General features: G+C 45.4%; 1 protein-coding gene across 3 annotated transcripts; it reads right to left on the bottom strand.

Moving 5' to 3' along the window:
• LOC102052526 (agouti-signaling protein) lies at positions 1-27995 on the bottom strand. 3 transcript variants are annotated; one of them, XM_055722930.1, is made up of 4 exons: positions 27735-27995; positions 8472-8626; positions 4876-4937; positions 1-3292 (listed from the first exon to the last, which is right to left on the bottom strand). In XM_055722930.1, exons 2-4 carry the CDS (start codon positions 8623-8625, stop codon positions 3116-3118), a joined length of 393 nt encoding a protein of 130 aa, XP_055578905.1. In that variant the 5' UTR covers position 8626; positions 27735-27995; the 3' UTR covers positions 1-3115. The 3 variants fall into 3 exon arrangements, with proteins under 3 accessions (XP_055578905.1, XP_027653462.2, XP_055578904.1); XM_027797661.2 differs by lacking the exon at positions 27735-27995 and adding an exon at positions 8750-8800; XM_055722929.1 differs by lacking the exon at positions 27735-27995 and having other exon boundaries at positions 8472-8646.

Below are 27995 nucleotides of genomic sequence, written 5' to 3' on the forward strand. Positions count from 1 at the left end.
TTAGGTGTACATGTTTTACTGATTTCTGTATCTTAAAAAAACCTCAAGCAACATGATCATTACCCAGAAAAGTAAAGTCGTTAAGGCTAATAACCATTTCAGAGTATGTGATTATATATATTCTTTGGTGTGATAGATAAATGGCAAAGAAAGCATAACTCCTTTCTAATAAATTCCAGTTACGTAGAAGGCTTATCAATAAACCAAATTACTCAAAATGCACTACATATAAATGCTATACCAAAAAGTATGTGCATATGTGTTGAAAAGCAAATACCCTCACTGTCGTGTGAAAGGATCTTTCCCTTTCCCTCATTGCGGCCATGCAGCACCCGGTGCTCGGTGCTCGGTGGCTCTGCCTTCCCCGCCCCCCGCCCCCAGCTCCTCGCTGTGGGCTCGGCCCTTCCCCTCCCAGCCGACAGCCCCGAGCTGTGGCCACGTCTTCATTAATGCCCTGGGTGACGAGGGGGAGCATGCCCTCAGCACCTGCAGGTGACACACAACCGCGAGGAGCGGCCGACGCGCCAGAGGGACGTGCCGCCGGCCGGGGCTGTGAGGGTCTGGAGAAAGTCCGGCAGGACCCTCCGGCAGCTCGAGGAGGAGACGCAGCCCTGCACCTGGGCAGGAGTGACCCCGGTCCCCTGGCCGGGAGGCAGCTTGGCGGGGAGGGACCTGGGGCTCCTGGCGACACCAGCTGAACGCGACCGCAGGCGGTGTCTGGCTGCGACAGGAAGACTCTTGCCAGCGGGTCAGGGAGATGATCCTTCCCCGCCGCTCACCACTGGTGAGGCTGCACCTGGAGTGCTGTGTCCAGTTTGGGGCTCCCCAGCAGAAGAGACGTGGACACGCTGGAGAGAGTCAAACATTGGGAAACTTTTTTTTAATAGTGAGGGTGACTGAGCACTGTCACAGGCTGCCTGGGGAGGCTGGGGGGCTCCTCCTCGGAGGTATTCCAAAGCTGTCTGGACATGGCCCTGGGCAAGCAGCCCTGGGTGGCCCTGCTTGAGCAGGGGTTGGACCAGATGACTTTCAGAGTTCCTGCCAGCCTCAACCATTCTGGGATTCTGCAAAGCTGGAGTGGGAGCTGCTGTCTAGAGAACAGCTGTCTCTTTGATTTCTGGCGCTCCTTCCTTCCCTTTCTTCTCCTTCTGCTCCCCTCCACCCTGGTAAAATATAAATTTCTCATCAGTTGGTAAGAAAATGGTATTTTTTCCATATGAGTTGTTGTTGTGTGATTATTGATACGATTTTAGTATGAACCAACAACAACTTCTCATAGTTACAAGAGTTTGGAAACAACTTGATGGGAACCTAAATCTTCACCTAGTAAAAGAAGCGGCCCAATTCTGTTTCCTAAGCCCATTGTAATGTATCATTTTCCCTTCTCATCCTCTTTTTATCATAATGGAATGGCTCACAGGTTCCTGAGCCAGGATATCTGATTAAAAGACATATATGTTTAAAGGAATGCAAGCTTGCATCATATCTGACAACTGATGTATTTTATAAAAGATGAGTAACACAATGACATCCTGTCCTTATTTGGGCCCTTTTGTAGATTAATCTGTCATCTGTATACATCTCTAAGATGAACAAACATTTCTGTCAAAGTTTGAGCTATGTTTTGAGCTCTGAGGTTTGGGCTGATTATTATTAGAAGAAAAAAACCTTCATCTGGCTTGAGCCTTTTTGGAGTGTCATCTGTGTCATCTTTGCCTGCCTGCCTAGAAGATTTTTATAGCCTTCAGCCATGTTTAGAAATAAATCAGTAAAGAATTTTCTTCTCAATTAGACATGCAGAGAGCATTAGAAAATTCAGGATTGGGATTAGAAAATTAATGGTTAGAAAATATCTGATTGTGAAAGCTGAAGATCTTTGGTGTGGACATGGGTGCAGCCATCTGGTTGGCAGGTGGAGTGAACATGGAGGATGCAGTTTCAGCCCTGGGGGTGCACGCGGCTCCTGTGGACACTGGCAATAGCAGTGGGATGAAGGGAAAATACTAAAACCAAGAAAGGCCCACAGAAGAAAAAAGTGTAGAAGATGGGGGCAAGGAACATTGTGGATACAGAGCAGAGGAGGTAAGAAGTAAAAGCTGGAGTTTGGCAGATGAAGAGTCTTCGATGTTGGGGACAGCTTCTGGGTCTGCTCCCCCCGGCTCCCCCGTGAGCACGCACCCCGCTGCTGGCAGTGTAACCACAGGTTCCTTCCTGTGCCATCTCGGGTATCTCAAGGGTAAGGCAGAGAGCTTCAAGAACAGAAAGATGTCTTCTAGACACCTGTTTGCTTCACCTGTACCTCTAGAGCTGTTTATGAGCCTTGGAGGATTGGTATGGCGTTCGGTAAGTTTTTTGCTCCCTCTGGGCGCGGGTTGCATGCAGCACATGGAGGCTGCCAGCTGGATTCATGCTTGGGGTAGGTGCTGGGAGTTGCCCGTAGTAAGAATGGGCGGGGAAAGACAGACTGATTGTAATGGCCTTCTTCAAGAGTACATGTGGGATACACATTCATTTTTTGCTGATCTTTCCTTTCTTCCTCAAAGTCCTGAATCCGTGTTCCTGTGGGAAGCCAGTTAACCCTGAAGCCTGCGTTTTCAGTGTGATGTTTTGGCGGTGCTGGGAGCTGGTGCTGGGAGCTGGTGCTGTGTGGTCCCTGTGGCAAACCCAGGCTCGTGTCCTTCACTTCACTGCTCTAGTGAGGCTGTTTGCGTGCCATTGGCACAGGTTTTTTAGTGCTGGTTAGGCAATGCTGCAGTCTGTGGTTAATGCAATCCTTAAAAAACCCACAAAAACAAACACCCAAAATCCCAATCAAACAAGAAACCCCCAAACCAACAGGAACCAAGAATTCTTCTTAAAATGTAGGTCAGTTTTGCTGAAAATTCCTCTTCAATGTCTATCTCCTTGGTTGTCTGCTCCCTCAAAAAACTTCCTATCTATGGTAGCATTAACCCCATGAAAAAAAATTGCCATTGTTTGTTTGGTTTTAAGAGGGGCAAATCCAAGCCTCCAGCTTCAAAGCTCTCTACTTTCATTGCTATACACATGGGGCAGTTTGCAATATATGCTTGAGAAACTAAGAAAGACAGAAGCCTTATTGCGTTCCCAGTTTGGCTTAGCACCTTGGGTTTAACATTAGACATTGGCAGATGGTCTGAAAAATACGGCATTTGCACAAAGCACAGTAGTTACAACATGAATTCAAGTGCGGTTTGCAGGTTTTGAAGTTTGGCACACAGTCAGCAGCTGGTGTGGGCCTTGGTTTTGGAGATATCTTCAGCTCAGCATTTTTCTAGAAGAAAACACATGGAAATTCACATAAAGGTGACATGGGTGTGGGTCAGGATAAAGCATAGGTGCAATGAAAGCAAACTGTGAGAGGAGCTGGCTGGAGATGAGCAGGCGGTTGCCAGCAGTGAGACCTGTGTTAGCAGCAGTGCAGAGGTGTGGTGGGACTGGATCACGGGAAACACTGGCTGGGGACCAACCTCCTGAACAACATGGTAAACCTCCTGAGCCCCCCGTTCTGAGCAGTTGGAAACGTGACTGGCTAGAGCATTGGGAAATGCTCTGTAGGGAAGCATGTGGCAGCAGTGAAGGAAGGGATGGAAGAATCTGCAAAGGTAATGACGTTACAAGTAACATAAAGTAAGGAATTACTCTTGGATCCCCAGACTTTTCAAAGGAAAGAGCGAAGCCTCCCTACCAATCTGTTGGAGCTACTGTTGGAGCTCGGTAACTCTGTGCCACCAGATTTGTGCACGGGAATTAACTACAGACACGGGTAAGTGAGCTGAAGAAGATCTCTCAGCCTACCCAGGGAGTGCCACTCATCTGTCCGTGCTTTGGAAAGGTGGAAAACTTGGGGTTGGTCAGCGTGTGCCTGGGACCAGGGGAGATCGCTGCAGCCCTCCAGCCACAGGCACCCTACACTTCAGCTCGGGAGTTCCTCAGGAGTTTCAGTTTTAAGGTAAAGTGTTAAGTGGTCTCTAAGTGCTTTAGGAGCCTTTAAGCCAAAATACTTTGGCAAAGTTTGGTCACAAGAATATCCTGCTTTGAGCTGAAGGAACTAAATGGAACTAAATGACATCCTTTTGAGCCTGGGTCATCCCAGGAGTTCAGGAAGTGTTTCTAGGAGGGTTATTGGCACAGGGAGTCAATTAGAAAGGAAAAGGACCTTGAAACGTTTCTGCTTGCAGCAGTGACTGGTTTGGCTATAAATGGCTATCACAACACATTAAAAATAAAGTAAAAATGCTATTTTCTACTCTTCTAGGCAATCTCTGAAGTACTGGACCCTGTAATACTTTACATTCGAGACCTATGGGTAACGTCACATTGAGGAAATCCATCAATCTGAATTTACTGATCTGGTAAAATCATTAGCTAACATTTTCAACCAAGTACCAGCTTCTTTGTATGCCTCTGCTTTAATGTTTCAGCACCTGCAGTTAAAACCCAGCAGACAGAAAGCCTGTGCCCCTGGGCTGCAGAGCCTGAGGGTGAACCCACACAGTGCGGCTGGGAATGGTCCCTCTTTATGGCAGATGCCTCGATAAATTTACAAATAATTAAATCAGCTCAAGGTTAAAGTAACTTTTGTGTAAAAGAGGTCTGTAAAAACCAAAAGCGAAATCATACCCAAGACGACCCTTCAAACCCAAACAACCACCTCTGAGTAATCTAAGATCACACAGTTTTCTTTCCACCATTAATGTTTTGCATCTGTTTTTACAGTATTTAGAGCTTCAAATTGTATGTCAATTATTTAAATTGGGGTATGGCAGTAAAAGCCTTGCAAATGAGCACACTGAGGAAAACTGCAGAAGTAAGAAACCGCTCTAATTCAGCAGAGTTCTCTGAACAGCCACCTACCTTGGAGGATTTCTTGTTCTCTGCCTCTTTCCTGCTGACTTTCTGGGATCTTTTAGTTAAGTCTTCAAAGAGAAGAGCACAACATAATATTAAATCAATTTTACATCATGTGTTATTTAATTGAGATGCTTAATAGTATTTTTGTGGGAGAGAAGGCAGACAACCTGCACAGCCACCTTGTCACCACGCACGTCGCCTCTAGGAGGTGACCCCCCTGCACCAGCGGGTCCAGACGCACGTGGGCAGGGGGCTCGGCGAGGCAGAGGGGTGCTGGTGGCAGGGCTGTGGAAGGGCTTTTTCACACATTGTTTGGTCAGGTGTGAGCAAGAAAAATAATTTCAGAGAAATAAAATTAAAGGTCTCTGTATAAAAGGTAGGGTTACTTATGCACATTAGTCACATGAATAAAAATGGGAAAAACCTTTAGAATCCTGTATTTTTTTTCCTCTTAATAGGTGGTGTTACCTGCATAGTTTTGCAGGCATTAATGAGCGTACGCTGGTTTTCGCAAGCAAAAACCTCTTTGCTGATTTGGCATAAACTCTTCATCTGTATGATCCCACCTTTCCTTCTTCATTTTGGTCCTTTTTCACCCACCGCCTTGTTTTACAGAACATGACTTGCAAAGGCGTTTCATTAGTGTGCCTGTAGCTTTGGAAGGTTTGTGAATATTTGTAGAGTTGAATCTTGGATCTGGTAAATTTAGCGTGTGTGTGTTCAGATTATGCCCGATGTAACTTCTTTTTTTCTTTAGATCAAATCGCTAATATTTGTGAACTTCCTCCTATTATCCCTTGAAGGCTAATAGCATTTACTGCAGTTGTTATTGTCATTATTATCATTCCAACTCTAACGCTGTTTATTACTACGTATAAACTCCGTGACTAAGACTTCTCTTGGGATCAACCCTGCAAGACTGTTCAAGTGTGAGACACTTCCCAGCTCCCTAATCTGGTATGGTATGTTTAATATCTTTATTCTGTGAGTGTGAGGTCTGTAATAAGTGCTACCTGTATGTAACAAAAGACTGGGATGAAAAATTTACATATGCCCACCAATGAATGATAGACCCTTGTCTATTCTAGTGTTTGCTCTCCATATCTTTTTGAATATTTAATGATTGCCAGGATTTACAGAATGAAGAATACATATTTTAGGCTATTTTGGGGAGTTTCATTTATTATCCTTTTGTCATTTTAGGTAGGGTTATACACTTCTAAGAAACAGTGGGAAGGAAAACTATACTTCAAGAATATAAAGTTATTGCCATTTAATAAGAGCATGTCTTTACGGGGGCCTTGCTCTAACTAGGATTAGTGGTTTGGATCCAGTTCCAGCTGGCAGATTATGCCAGCTTTGTTATGCTGCCCTTTGAAACTTTCTGATTCTAACCAAGATGCTTGTAAGCCATTTAATTCTACATGAATTTAATTTTCTGCAGTACAATTGTACAGGATTGTCTGGATTGCTCCATCTAGAAAACTGTTTCAACAACATTCAGTGAAAGGTTATATGAAGTGACCGAGCAGAGATTTAAATATTGGCATGATGTAAACATGCTTTGATTGTTCCGGGGAATTTGGTGAAGAAAACGATGCTCAGTGGGCAGATGAGAGGGAGATGCAGAGATGCCTTTTTTGACAAGTGAATGCTGTAGTTGTCTCTTCTGGGTTGGGTAAAACCCTTGCTTTTCCCAGCTGGCCTCTAATCTCATATTCCTCTATCTACTGCATTTCCAACAGCTGCCCAGCGGGCCAGCTCCTTATACAGCTCGGCTGTGACGATACAGGACAACATAACAGGCTTGTGAAGATACTGATAGCACGCACCGCTGAGCCCTGTTGATACAACTGCAATTTGAAGAGCTATAAAAAGCGTGTATTAATTAATGATTGAGTATTTTACCAGCCGATGCTAACAAATTCTCTGCTTACCTTTTAATTCCATCTTGGTTTTTATTGAATTTGAGTTGGTACCACGAGCACTCTGATAGATTGATTGATTGATTGATTGATTGATAGGTGTGTAAACAGCTGATTGCAAATGAATTTCATTACTCAAGCATGGCTATGGCAACATTTAAAACTGGAGCCATAACATGACTGCCTGCATCTCTGCTGTGTGTGGGCAGCCAGAAGGAACTGGACTTGGTATAAAGAAATGTCACTGGGATAGGAAGGTCTATCCAAAATGTTTAAACTGATCTGATGAGAAATCTTTCTGTTGGCTAATATAAAAATAGATTATGTATATCAGCATGACAGATTATAAGCAATAAGTTATAAAGAAATTGATATTATCAGGAGGGGAGGGGTGGCTGTGGTTATCTAAACACTCGCGATATTTGCTCTAAATCGTGGATATTTGCTGAGCATGCTGCTCAGATGAATGCGGTTGGCAAAGTGATATGGCATGGCACTGCCCACCTGCCATGTTTAAGGCACAGGCACATTTTTGTGAGAAGATAAGTGAAATCAGCTGAAGGGAATGCATTTTGTATCTCTGATTTTAAGTGGAATAATAAAGTTATTGGAAGTGTGAGACTGAAGGCATCTAGGATCACAAGGACTATGAGATGGAATAGCTTGGGAAGCTGCGGAACAGCATCAGCTTTACTAAGCTTGCAGTTAAGCAACCTTGAGTTAACTCGGGATTCGAAGGTTCAGCTTTCATTGGAAATGCATGTGTGGGGCAACTCCTTCTCCTTAAAGAATTATTGTCCTCAGCAAGCGTGCAGAGAAAATACAGGCAGCCAGGTAAGAACCCAACCTGCTTTAAGCAAAATTCCTAAAAGCCTGTGGAAAGAAGCTAACCACGAGAAGCTTTATTTTTTGATCTGTTATATTTTTGATACAGTTATGGATGATGTTCTGCAGCTAATTATCCTTTCTTGGAAGGAAAAAGTTGGCTTAAATTACATTGAAAGAGTTAGGGCAGACACTAGGACAAAAATTTGTGAATGGGTAAGCATTGCCCTGACAAGGGACTGCCCTAACAGGACAGCTGCTCACCGGCCCGTAACAGCAGCGACATCGCTGGTCCTGTCCTGGGTGAAGGGATGAGCCCTGGCTATCCTCTGCAGTGCTCTTTTCTTCCCCTGGTTAAAAATTGTTTGGTATGAAAGTAAATTGAGATTGAATTTATATCTAATTAATACCTTACACTAAATGAACACCTTAGAGAACTGTTGAGTTCTCAGCTACAAGAGCAGATCCTAAAAACCCCAAAAAGTTAGGTTGACTTCTTCTCTTTGCACTAGACTTTCTGGAGTACTGGAAGGCTAATGCCCGTATTAACGGCAGAACACTTCTCTAACATAAAAACACTTACAGTATGAGAGGAGCTGAAGCAAAATCTGTAAGATGAAACAAATTTATGCATTTAGTTAGTTGTTTAGTTTTTTGCTCTAAACTGTGGTTTGCCTTGTTGCCGTTCTTAGCTGCTGTGGCCGTGTTGCCACTGCAGCTCCGCGTACTCTGAGGCACTGGGGTGCAATTGCCACGCTGTGGTCAGCTGGCCAAGCAGCCCACAGCAACCCACGGCTGTGTTTGCTGCAAACCTTGCTGATTTGGCACCGAATGGCAGGTTTTACCAACCGACTATGGAGATGGGTGGGAGATCCGAGAGGTGCATTTTGTTGCTCTTCGAGAGGCTGCATTCCGTCTTCTCCTCAATCACCATGTGGGAAGCGGCAGCTCTCAGCAAACTGTAGCAGAGCAATAGGCTTAGGAAGAGGTTCTTGCTTTCCATCCTGTGGAGGAAAAATTCCATTGTTATGAAAACCAAATTGGTCAAAACCTGCACACAGGAGAGACGCAAGGATACAAATCTCAGCAATGGCTTTCTGTCATGCTGTGCAGCTTTAGCAACGTACCTCTGACAATTCCTTTGCTTCCAACCCTTTGTCTCTGATACCAGCACACCTAAGATTGCAGTTGTCCGAGTGGGAACAATGCTGCCTTAAATGTAACTCTCACAGATGGCCTTTTGTTTTCTAACACCCCCCACCACCCCAGTTCTTTTCTCAAAAGGTTCAGATTTCCCAAAAGCTGTGTGTTCTTGCCACTGAGGCTTAGTGCTGTGTATTGTGTGACCAAGGGGGGAAGAACTGCTGCAGTCACTTTTGCCTGGCTCAATCACATCATCAGATTTTTCCCAGAAAACCTAGTTTAAAAATTTGTGCTACAAAACCTGGAAAAATGACAATAATTTAAAACAAACCCACAAATTATGTTTCCTATTAGTTTTTGCCATTTTGAAACAAGTCATTGAAGAACTGTCTTGTTTTATTATACACTGATGTGGCTGCTCTGGTCCTATGGTAAATCATAGCCATAACTCATGCAAGTTATAGAACACCCAGTGCTGTAAATCGTTTATGGGTCTTAGGGTTTAGTATGTACTTAATAACTTCTGAGATGTAATGAATTCTAGGGAATTTAAGCATGTTTATGGAGAAGCCTGAGCTCTGCAGGATGTGGCTGTGGGCCTTGGAGGAAAGCCAACGGCCCTGGCCGAGCCCCGCGTGAGCAGTGCAGCTCTGCAGGGTGCACAGTGCGTGTCCCCGTCCTGGTGCCTTTTTACGTGGTTGAGGTTGATTTTATTTCCATCTGCATTAGTTTTGTGCTGTGTCAGAGGTAGGGGAGCCTCCCCTGGGGCACTGCAGCCTCCAGATTTGTGCCTGGCTTTGGGGCAGTGAAAAGCCACTAGGAGCAGTAAGAAGAGGGAGTGAAACCAAATGTTTTGAGCTGTTAATCTGGTTGTAATTACTTAATTACCAGAGAGTTAAGATATGCAGAGTTGCTGCATCGGAAGAGCTTCAGTCTAACTGCTGCTGCTAAGCCGGGTCTGTGTGACACCTGCTTTTACAGCCTCCACTGACCCCACTCCCTGGAGAGGCTGCACGCTGCACCCCATTCCATGTGCTTCACTGGTTTCTCCAGCCTGTCCCACCGGCCATGCTGGTGGGAAGAGCGTCGACACCGCTCACCTCGCTGGCTGCAGCTGCACCGCCAGGACCCAGCCTCGGCGGGGTCCTGCCAGGGTCTGCGGGGCACCTGGGCTGGACCCCCGGTGATTCAGGGACATCTGCACAAGCTGCAGCCGAGGCGGATGCATCCGAGCTCAGAGCTTTCCAGTAGGGGAGATGAACATATAGGGAAGCAAGTGCTGCTCTTTCACCGCCCTCACTGTAAAAAATTCCTTCCTTCCCTGTATGCCCAGATCCTGTGAAAATCAGCATACTTAAATGCTAAACAAGCTAAGATTTCTTTAAGTAAGGTATTTTATTTGACCAACTGCGCATTTGGAAACGTAGACCAGCTTTTGGGAACACAAGCCATTATTCAGTTCTTTTTGAATTTTAAGCATATGCCTAGAATATGAACATCAGCAGGGATAATCAGCTTGGTAAAATTAGTTACGTAAAAAGAAGTTCTAATTGGGACCTGAATTTTTATGGTTATGACCTAAACAGTTATCTACATATATAAGGGTGTGTTAGAACAGTCTTTAGAAAGCATCAAGAAATCTCAGTCAGGTTTGGGCATCTTCTGTGAAAAGAAGTGGGGAAAATGATAAAAGGGTATCTCTTCTGCATTAAAAAAAAATAATAAAATCAGGCTAGGTTCCTGACCTAGCAAATGTCAGGTGGTGGTGGATGCCCCGTTCCTGGAAATGTTCAAGGTCAGGTTGGAGGGGGCGCTGAGCAACCCAGTGTGGTTGAAGACGTCCCTGCTCCCTGCAGGTGGGTTGGACTTGGGTGGCCTTTCAGGTCCCCTCCCACCCAAACTGTTCTGTGGTACACGGCATGTCTAGGACAGGTAAATGTAGACATTTGGGCTTTAATTTTTCCCCTGCTCTCAGCTGGAGTGAAGAGAGCAAGCTGTGAGCTGGAAGCTGTTTATATTTGCACATGTGGTGTTCATGCTGTGGGTTTTGCTTTCTTAAGCAACTTTTTAGCCTAGTCGCAGGATACGCTGTGGAACATACCTATGCCTTACAGGTCAGTGCATGCTGCCCATCTGGCGTACTGGCACAGCTGGCACATGACTGTCTGTTGGAGACCATGTCAACATGCCCCCAAAGTACTGTTTAGGTAAACTTCTGTCCCAGAATGTTGTTTCCATTGTAGTTCCTTGGCTTTATCTCAGCAAAACTGCCAATGAATGCAATTGTGCCTGTGCAAATGCAACAAAATAGTAAAATTCTACAGCTTGCATGTGTTCGCTTCAGGGTGACATGCAAGTACACTCTAGTGTTAAAATGCAAACCTAGCTGCATGTGTTGATATGAATTCTTGTGCACATGGGGGGCAGAGAGTGGGTTGCCAAAAGCACTTAGGTGGGAGGAATTTTACAGCCTTTGAGTGACTGAACCTGGAAAACGTATATATTGGTGAATATACATTTTATCTGAAAAAGGTAACACACCTTGGAGCAGCGTAGACTGCTAGATGTGTGCAACAGGGAACTCTGAACAGCGTTCAGAGAACACAGCAAGCAAATAACAGCATATGTGTAGTAAAACTGATGATTACGGATAAGAAACCTGGAATCTCCGAAAGCAGCAAGATTAGTAGCAGAAGGTTACAACAGCAAAGTAGACATTACTGCATAGAAAATTCTCATGGTGTAGAACCATTAAGAGCAGACACAGATGTTTGAACAGAATTTAGTCTTCAGAACCAAAGGAGAGAGGGGAGCAAACTAATCCAGCGGACTTTGAGAAAACAGATTTCTGTAAGTTCAGAAATTATGGGTAAAGCTCCACAAGAAACAAAGCTGAAATGAAAAACCCCCAGTATTCAGAAAACTAACTTGTGGTTAGAAAGCTACAATGAAACTGAATCAAATGATTAAGAGCAAATATCTGGTGATCTGTTAGAAAAAAATATGCTTAGAGCAATTGACACAAGTTTGGCCTTCTTGTTAGCTGTGAAAGGAGGGGATTACACATTTTTTCAGTTTGATTTTTTTAAAAATTTGAGATTTTTGAAGTTGTAACCATTTGGTGTGATTATTAACCCTCTAACTCTTGCAGCTGGAGGAAATAAAACTGAGTGGAACTTTTTGAACTGCTAAGTCCAATACATAGTTATCCTCCACAATCAGCGCGTGTCCATCTCTTTGTAGGTTTGTGACAAGTTGACCTATTATTGCAATTGTAGAGCCCTTCCACACCTCCCTGCTTAATTGCCATATAGAAATTAATTGTCCTTTTAATTTTCAGCCTGACCAGTCTGGGGAAGACATCAAGTACTTCATCTGTTTATATCTCCCTGCTCCATTGACTGCCTGAGTCACCCTGGCTATTCTCCGCGCCTCCTTGGCTGTGCGGCTGTGCAGTTGTGTGCCTGGGTGGCTGTGCAGCCGTGCGGCTGGGTGTCTGTGCGGCTGGGTGTCTGTGCGGCTGGGTGTCCGTCTGTGCGGCTGGGTGTCCGTCTGTGCGGCTGGGTGTCTGTGCGGCTGGGTGTCTGTCTGTGCGGCTGGGTGTCTGTCTGTGCGGCTGGGTGTCCGTCTGTGCGGCTGGGTGTCCGTCTGTGCGGCTGGGTGTCTGTCTGTGCGGCTGGGTGTCTGTCTGTGCGGCTGGGTGTCTGTCTGTGCGGCTGGGTGTCTGTCTGTGCGGCTGGGTGTCCGTCTGTGCGGCTGGGTGTCCGTCTGTGCGGCTGGGTGTCCGTCTGTGCGGCTGGGTGTCCGTCTGTGCGGCTGGGTGTCCGTCTGTGCGGCTGGGTGTCCGTCTGTGCGGCTGGGTGTCTGTCCGTGCGGCTGGGTGTCTGTCCGTGCGGCTGGGTGTCTGTCTGTGCGGCTGGGTGTCCGTCTGTGCGGCTGGGTGTCTGTCTGTGCGGCTGGGTGTCTGTCTGTGCGGCTGGGTGTCTGTCTGTGCGGCTGGGTGTCCGTCTGTGCGGCTGGGTGTCTGTGCGGCTGGGTGTCTGTGCGGCTGGGTGTCTGTGCGGCTGGGTGTCTGTCTGTGCGGCTGGGTGTCCGTCTGTGTGGCTGGGTGTCTGTCTGTGTGGCTGGGTGTCCGTCTGTGTGGCTGGGTGTCCGTCTGTGCGGCTGGGTGTCTGTGCGGCTGGGTGTCTGTCCGTGCGGCTGGGTGTCTGTCCGTGCGGCTGGGTGTCTGTCCGTGCGGCTGGGTGTCTGTCTGTGCGGCTGGGTGTCCGTCTGTGCGGCTGGGTGTCCGTCTGTGCGGCTGGGTGTCCGTCTGTGCGGCTGGGTGTCTGTCTGTGCGGCTGGGTGTCTGTCTGTGCGGCTGGGTGTCCGTCTGTGCGGCTGGGTGTCCGTCTGTGTGGCTGGGTGTCCGTCTGTGCGGCTGGGTGTCCGTCTGTGCGGCTGGGTGTCTGTGCGGCTGGGTGTCCGTCTGTGCGGCTGGGTGTCCGTCTGTGCGGCTGGGTGTCTGTCCGTGCGGCTGGGTGTCTGTCTGTGCGGCTGGGTGTCTGTCTGTGCGGCTGGGTGTCTGTCTGTGCGGCTGGGTGTCTGTGCGGCTGGGTGTCCGTCTGTGCGGCTGGGTGTCCGTCTGTGCGGCTGGGTGTCCGTCTGTGCGGCTGGGTGTCCGTCTGTGCGGCTGGGTGTCTGTGCGGCTGGGTGTCTGTCCGTGCGGCTGGGTGTCTGTCTGTGCGGCTGGGTGTCTGTCTGTGCGGCTGGGTGTCTGTCTGTGCGGCTGGGTGTCCGTCTGTGCGGCTGGGTGTCCGTCTGTGCGGCTGGGTGTCTGTCTGTGCGGCTGGGTGTCTGTCTGTGCGGCTGGGTGTCTGTCTGTGCGGCTGGGTGTCCGTCTGTGCGGCTGGGTGTCTGTGCGGCTGGGTGTCTGTGCGGCTGGGTGTCTGTGCGGCTGGGTGTCTGTGCGGCTGGGTGTCTGTGCGGCTGGGTGTCTGTCTGTGCGGCTGGGTGTCCGTCTGTGCGGCTGGGTGTCCGTCCGTGCGGCTGGGTGTCCGTCTGTGCGGCTGGGTGTCTGTCTGTGCGGCTGGGTGTCTGTGCGGCTGGGTGTCTGTGCGGCTGGGTGTCTGTCTGTGCGGCTGGGTGTCCGTCTGTGCGGCTGGGTGTCCGTCTGTGCGGCTGGGTGTCTGTCTGTGCGGCTGGGTGTCCGTCTGTGCGGCTGGGTGTCTGTCTGTGCGGCTGGGTGTCCGTCTGTGCGGCTGGGTGTCCGTCTGTGCGGCTGGGTGTCTGTGCGGCTGGGTGTCCGTCTGTGCGGCTGGGTGTCTGTGCGGCTGGGTGTCCGTCTGTGCGGCTGGGTGTCCGTCTGTGCGGCTGGGTGTCTGTCTGTGCGGCTGGGTGTCCGTCTGTGCAGCTGGGTGTCTGTCTGTGCGGCTGGGTGTCTGTCTGTGCGGCTGGGTGTCCGTCTGTGCGGCTGGGTGTCTGTCTGTGTGGCTGGGTGTCTGTCTGTGCGGCTGGGTGTCTGTCTGTGCGGCTGGGTGTCTGTCTGTGTGGCTGGGTGTCCGTCTGTGCGGCTGGGTGTCTGTCTGTGTGGCTGGGTGTCTGTCTGTGCGGCTGGGTGTCCGTCTGTGCGGCTGGGTGTCTGTGCGGCTGGGTGTCTGTCTGTGCGGCTGGGTGTCCGTCTGTGCGGCTGGGTGTCTGTCTGTGCGGCTGGGTGTCCGTCTGTGCGGCTGGGTGTCCGTCTGTGCGGCTGGGTGTCTGTCTGTGCGGCTGGGTGTCTGTCTGTGCGGCTGGGTGTCTGTGCGGCTGGGTGTCTGTCTGTGCGGCTGGGTGTCTGTCTGTGCGGCTGGGTGTCCGTCTGTGCGGCTGGGTGTCTGTGCGGCTGGGCAGCGCGCAGGCCCAGAGGAGCCCTGGCAGTCTCTCTGCAAGTTCCCAGATCTCAGCCCCCAGTGAGCTTTGGAGTTCGGCATGTAGGGACTTCCACCTGCAGCAGGGGCTCTTTGTCGTTATCTCCCACAGCTATCTCTTGATGCCAATGCTGGGCTCAGCCCTGTCCTGGATCACACTGAGCCTGCTAACCCCCTCCCGCAGATCCCTCGCCGGCGATGTAGTGCCCCAACAGCGTGCGTTCCCAGGGGTGCGGGGCTCAGGGGGTGCCTGGGGCGCTCCCTGAGGGCAGGACCCAATGGCCGTACCCTTCTCCTGGGTGCTATGAGCGCTGTCACCACTGTCACTGCACCATCCACAGAGGTCTCACGCAGACTCAAGCATGGCTCCCGCGTACCTTTGCTCTGAGGGTTAAGCACTGCGATTCACTGCTCGGCTGCTGAACTCCAGCACGTCTTCCCTGTTGGCAGCCCCCTACGCACGATGCTGAACGTGCTTCTTTCACTTAAACATAACTGTAACCTAACCACCTAACTGTCAGCAGCCATCACAGCAAAAGTAGTTTTATGACCTCACAACACACGGCAAGGATGAAATGGAGTGCGCTGGGTCTCCTTGTCACACATCCATCGCATCCCTTTGACCTTAAGTGCAGGGTCTGTACAAAAGGCTTTTTCCTGTGGGAAATATCCTGTATATCCCCATCTGCTACTGATCATCATAGGAAATCCTCAAAATAGTCCAAGTTTTCCTTTTCTTCAGTACAGCTAGATGAGTATGATAAATACCGTTGCATTGCCTGGAGATAACTTTCCTGGCTACTGCCAGACCTGCTGTTTGTGTCTGCTTGCATGGGCACATCTCTGCAGGGTTTGCTTGTCACTAGTTCCAATCGCTTGCATTTATAATTACCACAGCATCAGAGTTCTGCCAAACTCAGCTGTTCTGGAAGCCACCAGGGCAATGTTAATTCCACTTACCAATGGGCTTTGATATGGAATCAGGAATGCAGATTTACGTTTATGTGGATCCCTTGCACATAACAACTAAAATCATTGAACAAATGCATTTTACAAAAACCATAACATTTTTGTTCTGAACACGATAATGTATTTATAAGTGACAATGATTCCTGATCCCCCCTTCCCCTGCCCCCCAATATCTATTTTGTGTTAGTCAAGGGGTGGGGGAAATGTCACTATCTGATTGTCCCATTTGTGTACTTTTTTCTGGGCGTCTCCCAGTCTAACTTTACTTTTCTTTTAAACAATTGCCCATGGTTGTAGAAAACAGGTTCCATATTTCGAGAATCTGTTCCAGTCTGATACTTTGTTCATTATTTCATGTTCTACCCTTGCATCTTAACTTGTTTAAAAAAACTGAAGTGCACGGTTGTGGTGCTTGGGTATAAACAGAACCTCAGTTTGGGTAAGAAATGCTCCGTGTGCTGTCTGTGAAGATAGACATGGCTGTAGCTGACAAGCAACCGTTTTCAGACTTGAGGCAAACTTAGGTCCAAGTCTTTTTTCTTTCAGGGGTAATAGTTGAGGCTAATTTTATAGTTCTCCTCTAATACCCCTACTTAGTGCTATTGGCTAAGTTTGTCCTCCAGCCTACATATTTTCCCTTAGGTATTCCAGAAATCGCCCTGGAGCCCGTACTGCAGGTGAAGCTGGGTGGTTACATGCCTTTTGCTCAGGGATTTCATCCATCAGCCTGCCCAAACTGCTGCCAGACAAGCCCGTGTTCCCACTGTCTGCGCCCACCACGTGCCGTGCTGCACCGGCTCCTCCCTGCCCTGGCTGGGTGGCTGTGAGGCTCGGCTTTCCCTTTGCATAAAACAGGTGTATATCCTTATTTACCTGCACAAAATGGTGTAATCTTAACTTGGCTTTAAACAAACAACTGGCACGAATTTCTAGGATTAAAATGTGTCACATCCAAATTTCGGCTTCTTTTCTGCTTCAACAGAGCTATAAAATACTATTGACCAAAGACGAACGGGCAGGTGGCATTGGAGGGCTTCTCTCAATTCATTCTCATTCCGTTTCTGTCTTTCAGACTCTTTTCTCTGGTCTTTTGTGTATTACTTTTTTCATTCCCCGGTATAGGAGCCTAGCACAAAGGGCACTGTCTTTTCTCGAGCTTCTGTATATCAAACCCACAATCAGTTTACTAAAATGAATTGTGTATGTTGTACAGAGGTAAGTGCACCAGAGAGACTTCTGTTGTGTTTGATGTAGTATGTTAAGTTTCTGCGCAATTTTAACATTTTTTTAAGCTATTGAACTCAGTTTACCCTTCTTGCTCCTTTTATTTCTATTTTCTGTCTACCTTTTGTTTTCTTTCATTTTCAGTGATCCACTGTGCCCTTTGCTTTTGACACAGAATTTTCTTTGGACACATTTCTCCTACCTTTCATGCATTTAATTCTTTTTCCTTTTGCACTTTTCCATTGTTTCCCTACCTTGTCCTCATCATCTCCAGCTGGATGATCCTGAGGAATGAAGCAGTGAAACTGGATGAGATGCAACAGTGCAAAGGCCAAGTTCAAACACTGAAGCTTGAGGGCAAAAAAATTTCTGAAGTTAATGGCTTCTGGATTTCAAATGTTAGAAAGGGAAGAACTGGCTGTATTGATTACAGCGTGACCAAGAGTGATAATGTGATGCAGCTGTGAAAAAAGCAAATTCAGTCCCAGGGTTTATCAAGAGGAGTATTTGTAACAGAGCTATGAAAGCATTTATATTGTATGCAGATACTGGTGTTCATTTAGAGGATTGTGTCCAAATTTCATTGCCCATGTAGAACAAAAATGCATTTAAATTAAAATGGATGGCAGCAAAGAACCATAAAATCATTACAAAATGTCATTGCTTGAGATAACATACGATCTAGCAATGTCTCCCAGGATAGTGTCCTAGACACCCAATTTCTTTATACTCCACTTGACATGACTTCATGTGGAAGGTGGTGTGGGCCTTCATCCCCTCATACATGTTGATGACAAATATGAGAACATTTCATTTACATTTGTGATAAGCCTGAACATGATCAGGCAAAAGGATCTTGTTCTATGCCTAGAAACAATGCTTTAGGGGTCAAATATTCTTGAATTTTTTAAGGATGCCTGAATACTAATACACTGTTATCACATCTAACTGCATGGTTTTAAAAGCACCTTACGAACATATACCATTCCCTCATTTCCTTGGTTGCATCGAACTGGTTTACTGTATTTTTGGTAAAAGTAAAATGAGCTACAGTGAAAATTGCTTCAAGCTTCCCTCTTAACTTTGAAAAAGGAAGGCATTTCTGAGAGTATCTGAGGCATGTTCCATCTCTAGTAAACTCAGTCATACTGACTTTGAGCTTTACTCTTCTTGTGTCAGAATCCCAGCATCCCAGCACGGTCAGGTTGGAAGGCACCTCTGGAGACCATTTAGTTCAACCTCCTGCTGAAGCAGGTTCTCCTAGAGCAGGTTGCACAGGAGGAGATTCCAATTAGACCTCCTCCATTAGACTGGTGTCTAATGTTACCTGCTCCTTCGGTAAAGCAAGAATAACATAACAGTCATCCTTCAAGTCCTAAGGTCCCGGAGGACCTCGGTAACTGAATTCTGCAGGAGCACAGCTATCAAACACTGGGGGAACGGGGTGATCAAAGCCTGATGGAAGGCAGTCCTCAAATCCCAGAGCACTACAGTGCTCAGATGCTGCATGGGTGCTGTTCCTGAAGTTTTGGGCACATGCATTTCATTAACTGAAGCAGAAGGCTTTACAGTTTTCATGTTTTTGAGTACCTCATACATATATATAAAAAAAGCAGCAATATGAAACTGATGGCATCCTCTACAGTCTGTTCCTGTTAAGAATAGTCATAATTTGATCAATGGAAGAAAGCTGACGCTTTCCTTCATCTGTGTCTCATAACCATACACACAGATGCAGTTGCAAAAGTTGTATGGGCTGCATCGACCCTTGCTATGACCTGCAGCCGCTTGGGGCTGCTTGATGGCTAAAAACAATTAAAGGCAAACGAGGCACACAGCCAATCCAAAAAGATTTGCAATGTGCAGGACTATGCAATGACACGCATAATTTGGCTTGTATATGTCTAAAAGCCCTGATTTACAGATGCTGTATGTGTTATTTTTGTAGAAATATATAAATGCAGTCATTTTTAATTCTCTGCGTGTGTACGTAGGGAAGGGGATAGCTCAGCACACTCTTTCAAACCACCCTGTGTTTATTTTTCTCTCTGCAGCTACACTTATCTATTACCCCCCCTGTAATTAGGCTGTATATCACACTGTTTAGACCAAAACCACTTGAGCTGGGATGGGTTGAAAAGGAAGAAAATAAATTTCCATCCTGAGGATGTTCAGCTGAGTCCACTGGGCCGTCATAGCTCAGATTTCAGGATGGCAAAAAGGGTGAGAATCACTCTTTATGGCAGCTAGAACCAAGACTCACTGGGGCTCAGAGATCAACTGTGTTTGGACTAAAAAGGAAGAGTCTGATTAGAAGAAAAACTTGTCCGTCACAGTCACTATAACTATAAATTACGTTGCTTGCTCTTCCTTCTATCGCTCATTCGGAGCCACCCCTACCTGCTCAGGTGCTGCATTCTTTGCTCAGGATGGTCAGGACAACAAAAAGAGGTTTGAATTACAGGAGAAAAGGTTGAGATGAGACATAGGGAAAATCTTTGCAACATTGAGGATAGGGAAGCACTGGAATAGCTTGCCTGGAGATAATTACTCAGTCTCCAAAGTCAGAGACATTTAGGAATGAATTAGACATATGTCTGTCAGTCAGCCTGCTATGCCACTTTTCATACTCAAAACTAACACAGATTAAAACCCCCCACCAAAGCCAGACAAAACTACACCTTCTTTAAAACTACCCAGTGTGATGGTGCCTATAAAGCAAATATGGATCTGCGTCCCAGTTGTCAGACACACATTAGATGCCACAACTGAGGATGGAGTGAATTTAAAAATTAAAAATAGAGTGTAATAACTGAAATACTTAGACACAACTAATGTCAAAAGAAGCAACTCTGAGTGATGGGAGTTGTTGTGCTGCTCAAGTGGAAAAGGCACAGAGAATCAATGATTTCTCTGGCTATTTGTAGTGATCAGTATGAACGATGAGGTGCTGGTGACTCGTCTCATGGACGCTGCCTTGTAACAGAGCCTACGACGGATTTAGAAGTGACTAGTAAACTGATGGTTTATAAGAGCTCTTGAGAAAGTAGCTAGAAGCCTCTAGCTTCTAAGAGTGGATAAACCGCGCTGCTAAATATCTAGGAGAGCGCAAAGCCGTAATGAAGCTACAGGCTCACAAAAGCAAACAAGGCTGCTGTGATCCATGGCCTGACTTCTTCCATGACAGGCTGCAGACCTTTCCTGGATTTCACTGCTTAATTCTTAATTAAACCAAGTGATAAAATGTCTGGTACTTTGTTACTCTAGATTTGTTTAATTTCAGTTTCTAGGACCTGCATCCTTCTAAACCTTCCTCTTCACTGTGGAAAATGCTTTTGTTTTCATTTTTTTGCCCCTCCTGAGAGGTAGTTTCCTCATATTCTCCCAGCTCAGATGAACAGGCTCAGCCCATAGAATTACTAAGTATAAATTACTCTCCTCCCAATTCTTCAGTTATCTACATGGCTTTTCTGTTCAATTTTCTAATTTTTCATTAGGAGCAGAGGTAGTATTTCTTTAGTGACCTTGCTGATGCCAAATAATTTCCTTACTCCACTCTTTTTTTTACTCCACTCCACTAGTTATTTTTTAATCAAGTTCTCTATTTTCTGCTTCAGTTTTTTTCTAGGAACCGAGTCAAGCCAAAGCACATATAATGTCCTTATAGTCCAATTAGTCGTTTAGGTTATTAGCAACTATCTAGCTATTCCATGTCTTATTGAGAATGAGCTTCCCACCCAGCTTCACCAGCTTAACAATTAGCACCTTCTTTAAACTGGTTGTCTAGCCTTCCCCAAAGGAGCAACTGATTCCACCAGTATGGGGTGAAACTGGGGTTGAGATTGGGTGGGCTGATCGATCCATTGATCAGTCAGTCAGCCTGATGATTATAGAAGGAATCCTGGATTCCTGCCTTAAGGACTACAGGGGGGAAGAGCACTCCTTTCCCAATGCTGAGTGTGCATCTCAGTTGTGAGAAGCTCCCTGTTCATCAGCCAGCATGTCACATGCTTGAAGGCAAGTTATTTAGACCAGTTGCTTTAAAAGAGCTCTGATGCTTCTTCTGATTGACTGATAGAAGGGAAAGTGTTTTTAATATCTGGATTTACTTCAGTAGTGAATATAATATTTTTTTCTTGAACCTTTCACTTTTTCTGTATTGTTATTTCTGGTTTAAGTTCAAGTTGTGCTCTCATGTATGAGACGCATAGCATTGTTAGGGGGGTTTATTATTTCCAGTGCACTCTACAGGCTCTACTTGGAATTTGATCTGCCTGCCACAGATTATCATTTTGCTTCCTGTTTTTAAATGATTCTAATCTTCTTATTTATTTTTACTAACATCTTCAGGGACAGGACTCTGTTTGAAAATGTACTCCCACCTTTGTACTGGGATTTAGGGCATGTTATAAAGCATTCTTTAAGGGTTCTGGGCTGTCCCTCATCTTCTGCATGTTTAAGTCTTTCTCCTAGCTTGTTTGGGAGAAATATAATTCTTTCCAGCTTTATGGAACTGCCTCTAGGAGGATAAGTATGTTCTCAGAAGATGAGAAGCCAGTGAAGTGTCTGTCTTTGAAGACTGTAGGAAAGAGGAAGCCATGAAACTGTTGTTCCAAGTTCACTTTTCAGGGAAACAACTTGTCCTGGTTTCAAGCTGGGATAGCGTTAATTTTCTTCCTAGTAGCTGGCACAGTGCTGTGTTTTGCATTTAGGATGAGAATGATGCTGATAACACATTGATATTTTAGTTGTTGCTAATTGGTGTTTGTACTAAGTCAAGGACTCTTCTGCTCCTCGCCCACCCCACAGCCAGCAGGCTGGGGGCACAAGGAGCTGGGAGGGGGCACGGCCGGGACAGCTGACCCCCACTGACCCCAGGGACACCCCAACCATGTGGCATCACGCAGCGCATAAACTGGGGGAAACTGGCTGGGGGCTGCTGCTCGGGAACTGGCTGGGCATCGCTGGCAGGTGATGAGAAACTGCACTGTACATCACTTGTATGTTCTAATTATTTTGTTATTATTATTATTTCTCCTTTGTTTTCTGTTCTATTAAGCTGTCTTTATCTCAGCCCGCGAATTTACTATTTTTTCCCTCAATTCTCTGCCCGTCCCACTGGCAGGGGGGAGTGAGTGAGTGGCTGTGTGGCATTTAGCTGCCTGCTGTGATAAACCACAACATAACTATAAGAAATACTTATCCAGGACACAATTATATGAAGTACTATCCTGTAAGAGCTTACATGCTGTTTTATTAAGAGGCATTACTTTTCTGGCACATCCTTCTGCTCTCTTCCTATGCATGACTAGATACAGGCTTTACAGACAGGGGTGTGGGAGATCTCCCATTTGTATTCACTATCAAGCCTCTGTTGTCTTGGGTTGTATTCTGTTTATCTATTCAGGAAAAAAATGGCTTTTATGTCACAATCCAGACATCTAAGAGGTGAAGTTGTTGGTTTTTTTAGGAGGGTATGAGTTGTGAGATATTTGATCTGTGACTGGTGGAGGCTGATGGTGGATTAGCTTCAGAAATCCTTTGGGCAACAACAGTCCTTCTGGCAATGTGATAAATAAGATCAACAGCCGATTTATATCTGATGATAAAACCAAAATAACATCACGCTCTGGCTTTTGCTGCTGATTAATTTTAAGCAACTTGCTTGAAAGTCAGAGGACCGAGAGTTTCACAGAAGGTAATGGAACAGGGAGAGGTGCTGAGTGCCGTGCAATGCCTGCTTGTGGTGGATGGAAAACCAGGTGAGGAATAGGAGATGGAGCGTTGGCAAGGGTTCCTACTGTGCAGTACGTGCATGGAAGATGGGTACAGCTGTGGTTGTCAGACTTCCTGATCAGCCCAGGATGCTCTGAGGGACTGTTGGGGTCTCAAGCAATCAGCCGGGTCCGCAGCCTCGTCCCCGCTGCTGGTGCCTGAGGTTGGTGCTGGTGCTGCAGCTGTAACCTGGGCTCAGGCTGTGGGGGAGAGCTGGGAGGTGCCCCCTCAGGGACTCCCTGCTTCCCTCAGGTGCTGCAGAGGAGGCAGGAATTTCTCCTTAGCTGATGGCAGAAGGACCTGCAAAAGGGAGGCTTGAAGGGGCTATGGCTAAAGGGCTATATTTAAGAAAGAACGATAAATGCCTTTTATTTGTTTTCAATGTGGAATGGAACTTCTAAATATCCTACTCTTCTATTTGACATCGTAGACTAGAGGGTTCTGGCTCGTGTTAATCTTTGACTGGTAAGAAGCACAATTTCTGCTTGAAGGTGCCCGTTGCACATTGGTGACACACGCCAGCCTGGCACAGCTCAGAAGGTGCTGAATGAGGGGGAGGGCAGCCCCTTCTGGCGTGGTCACCGATGACTATGGGGAGAAATGGACGTTTCTGGACATTCCTTACACATGCAGGCAAGGTCGTGTTCTCCTGACTGCGGCATGGGCGAATAACGGTTGGAGCCATCAAAGCATGCAGCTACTTAATGCAAATTAATTTGTTGCACTTATATGCTCTTTTAGAAATTAGGAAATAGACAATAAGAAGATCGATTTGCATCGCCCTTGTCCATGTAGGAAAACCTATGACGTGGACATCGTGTACCATATGGAAGAAAGATGTCGGAGCAGTCTTGTGTATCTATGCAAGATCAGCAAGAGATCTGGGCTATCTCTACAAAGTGCTGCGAGGCACAGCTTTCTTCATGGAAGAAGGAAAAGCCATCTGTGGCCCATAAGTGGGAAATGAGGATGAAGACAAGTATCTGGGAGATGTTAATTGATAAATTACACATAGGAAAGCAACACACATTCTAAGAATGAAAAAGTTATGGACAAACATCAAAGAAGAAATGAATATTGTACATTCAGAGTGGGAAGTTTCTGCTGTTCTGGAAAACAGTGACTCAAAAGGGCTTGGGAGCTGTGGTGGAAATGAGCTCACGGTGTAACACGGTTGTCAAAAGTGCTAATGGAGTTCTTTAATGAGAAAATAGGACTAATGGAGGAAGAATGCTTATTTGGGATTGGTATGGCTATGTCTGGAGCATGCTCCAGGAACACCACTAACTGAGTGGAAAGAGTTGGGAGAAACCATTAAAATGACCGAAGGAATGGAAAAATATGTCTAAAAAGAGCTCTCAAAGATCAATCTCTTTAATACAAAAGAGAAGCTGTAGAGTCTCTCAGTTCCTGAATGTACTTGGCAGGGTTGGAGGCGGGATGCGATGACAGAAGGGTTTGCCAGCAAGATGACAAAAGCATAATGAGATGAAGTGACCAGAAGTAGAAGCCGGGTCTAAAAAATTTCCCAGATCTGAACTATTCTGGCTCTACTAACAGTTCTACTTTAGACCACCCAAAGGCTGATTCAGGTTTTCTACTACAGAAATTTTAAAAGAAAATAAATATTTCAGTAAGAAAAACAAATTCTAAGCAAAACTGCTGGAAATGACATGGTCTGTGTTACATGCTAACTAATGATTAGGTGTTCGGTTTTATTATGGTCTTCCAAATCCTGGAATCTGTGCCGGGAGGTGGCTGGTCACTTCAGCTAGGGCATGCTGGGGACACGCTTCTCACCCATCATCTGGGAGACAAATGCAGTAATTTCACAGTTTCCCTATCAACTTAACCTACCTCTCCATTTCCTTATTTTAAAGGGTATTGTTTCTTTTTTTTTTTTTTTTTTTCCTAAATCCTGAGATCTCTGAAGCCTCTTTAGCTCTAGGAAAATAAGTAAAATTTCTCTCCAGTGTCAGGCTTTGAGTCAGACCTACTACAGCCCGTTCTAAACCCTTAGAAAGCACATGCTGGAACAATGAGCTTTGAGATTCAATCTGCAAACGATAAAAAGCTCAAGGTGAATCCCTATATAATATATACACAGATATTATTTAGGGGTATGCCTATATATTGAAAATATGTAGTGATGTACTAATTTTTTTCATGTGTTGTGTCCCCTGAAATGCAAAGCTTATTGCTTTCAGATGATCTGTGCGACATTGCTGCCATTTCATGTTTTTTAAAAACAAAACAAAAAAAGAAAGAAAGATAGATGGGAAATAAGTCTTTGTAGATTCTATATGGCTCGGGCTCAGAAAAGTGTCAGTACAGATTCTTTCTAACTCATGTTTTTAGTTGATCACAGGAGTGAACTAGATCTGCTCAGCCCAGAGCTTTGTCATTTTATCGCATGTAACAACTGATGATTCTCTGTGGGCCATCATGGCCGGTTCCCCACAGTGGGATCAGTCACCTTTATGGTTTTTCCTTTAAGCAAACATATTACAGCCACCAAGAAACAGGGGTGCTGCTCCCAGGCGCAGCCTTCCCGGGGGTTCCCCTGGCAGAAGGTACCTGCTGCGGCCCCAGCAGCGCTCCCTGTCCTGGCTGGCGCCGCGATGCTGCAGGGATGCCTGGTTGGGGCACCTGGAGAAGGACCTGGCAAAGCCCAGTGCCACATGTGCTCCACAGGAAGGGCAGGCGCGCTTGTGTGTGTCCGCTCGGGCCAGGCTTTGTTTGTAACTGGGATACTGCTATTGACAGGCTGAACACATACTTCATACTTTGCTAAACAAAATTATCGCGTTGAATGGATTTGAAATGCTGAATTAAATGCTATTATGTCTTCCTAGTTATTTGTAGGTGGGAATGCATCACAGATATTTTTCATGGCATGAGCATTTCAAAATGCAGAGGGGAAAAAAGTCTAGTGAGTTGCTTCCCGAGTAGAGCACTGGTCAGTGCTGCCTTCTACTTCCTTGTAACTTTAATTAAATATACTTCTTTGAAGACTAAATAAAATTTGAATGACCCACGTGAAAAAAGATTGAAGAGAAATAGTGTGATTTGAAAAACAAATTTCACAAGCAAATGCTATGCAAGAAGTCAGTGGGCTTTTTTCATTAAATTTGCTGGTTTTAGAAATGTTGTTAAAAAGTAACAACGTTATGCAATATTTCTTCCGTGCAACTATGTATGCCACATGAGTGTGGGCACTTAATTAATGAGGAGTTAACTATCTAGTCAGTGTTTTTAGTGGGTCTTTATTCTGCAAAATACTGGAGGCTAATTCCTGTGTGTAGCTCTGCTTGTGAGTCCACTTGTGCATCACAAGCTAAAGGGAATACTAAAGATGCAAACCTGTAATGAAGCTGGCAAAATTCTTCTGCAGTTTTCATTGAACTGTTTTTTTCCATGTACAAGAAAAATCAGATTTCCCCCCTCCCAAGTTATCTTCCCTATCTGTGATCACTTGTGTATTTTTTGCATTTGGGTTGGAATGTTTGTGAAAGCTTTCTGAGCCTGCTTCAGCAGAGGAAAAAAAAAATTATTCTGTGAAAAGTTCTGCAAAAAGATGCACAGGGAAGTGCAGGTTTGATATTTGGAAAGCTGAACCGGAGATGTGTTCTTAAAAAAAACAAACAAAAAAACCAAACCCCACAAAAACCCAAAAAATCAAGGCAAAAAAAGCCCAAAGCAACACAAACCATAAAAGTTGTACATTTCCCCCCCCCAGCCGCCCCCCCCCCCCCCCCCCCCAGCTTCAAAAGACCTTATTTTAGAGAGACTGTGACTAAACCAGCCCAAAATGTAGGCTGGAGAGACTTCAAACTATTGAAATAAAATGTACATAACCTTGGGGGGGGGGGGGGGGGCAGATCTACAGTCAAATAATACCTCTCGAGAGCCCTTCCTGCCTCCATCAGAAATGTTTCTGGTATTAAGAGGATAGCCCACAAACTGTGAAAATGCCAGAAAGCAGCAAAGGCACGTTTGAACACAACGAACTACACTTTTCTTTCATCATATAGCTGAAAGTCAAAAGAAAGAGAGCTGTATAATATACAAGGAGAAATAAAGTAGGGGAAAAAAATGTAGATGAGAATGTAGGGGGGAGAAAAAGTAGATGAGAATGTGGAAAGCAGTAAGAAATGCATCTGTTTAAGAAAATCACAAATGTAATAAAATGAACAATGTTACTGTTTGTTTTCTAGTGACTGCAGTCATGATAAAGTTGATAAAACACTGTAGGAATTCAGGGTGGAAGAAAAATGTTGGTATTGCAAATGGCAATTACAAATTATCTTTACATTTCGTATCTTGTTAACTCTGTAAAGCAACTGTTGCTTGCTAAACTTGCACAAAATTATACAATATTATGAATACTAATGGAGGATTAGACACTTGGGATATCTGTAGTGTAAAGTTACCTTTTTGTGACATGCTAGAGAGAGAACTTACAGGGCAAATTAGTAAAAGAATTACAGTCCAAAGTTTGAAGAGAAATATTACCACTCCCAAAACAAATCAATTCTAAACCGTTAAAATCTTTCAGGAGTTACAAAAGTTTCAGCAAGATAAAGTTTTTTTCTATTTCAATATTATATAGTAATTTTATTTACCTCACTTGGATGGGGAAACAAAATAATTTAGCCAGCCAAATGAAGCAGTGTAAAAATACAGCATAGGAAATATACTTTGTTAACATTAAAATCACACAATAGTGTATAGAGATAATACAACATTTAAAATAACATCAGAAAAAACTTAGATACAAGTAGACTAGACTAAAGAGCAAGATTTGCAACAAAAAATTGAAGAGCCAGATACATCAAACAGAATCAGAACAATCTAAATCACTGGCAGCACTGAAAAAAGTGTTTGAAGTTGAGCAAATAAATGCAGAAGAGCAAAAAGGTAAAATATCAAAGTTCAGAGAATTTTAAAACTTTACTGCGTCCCAGACAGTGAGATAGCTTTGCAGGACTGAGTAGAGTGTAAAGGAGGACAAATATCTCCAGTGCCATGGAGCAGTAAAACACAATATTTTAAGTCCAAGCAACACATTGGAAGTTAAATGCCCTGTAGAAGAGGTTAAATATTTAGGTCCTACCGAAACAGCAAGCTGTTGTCCTATTCATCAGGCCCTAATGAAAATCAGTGCAGCTGGTCTCCCTTGTTATGCTGATCTTCAGAGAACATAGGCAAAGCTTTTGGAGTTGTTTGTACTCCCATTTGACTGCAGTGCAGCCTGCTTTTAAATATCACCTCCTCCCGAAAGCAATGAAGAAGCATGTACTAAGTTTTAGCTGACAAAATTATGACTAGGATAGACAGTCTATTCTTTTCTACTTGAATTTCTGCTTTTTCTCAC

The sequence above is a fragment of the Falco cherrug genome, chromosome 10, assembly GCF_023634085.1.
Source record: "Falco cherrug isolate bFalChe1 chromosome 10, bFalChe1.pri, whole genome shotgun sequence".
NCBI lineage: Eukaryota > Metazoa > Chordata > Aves > Falconiformes > Falconidae > Falco > Falco cherrug.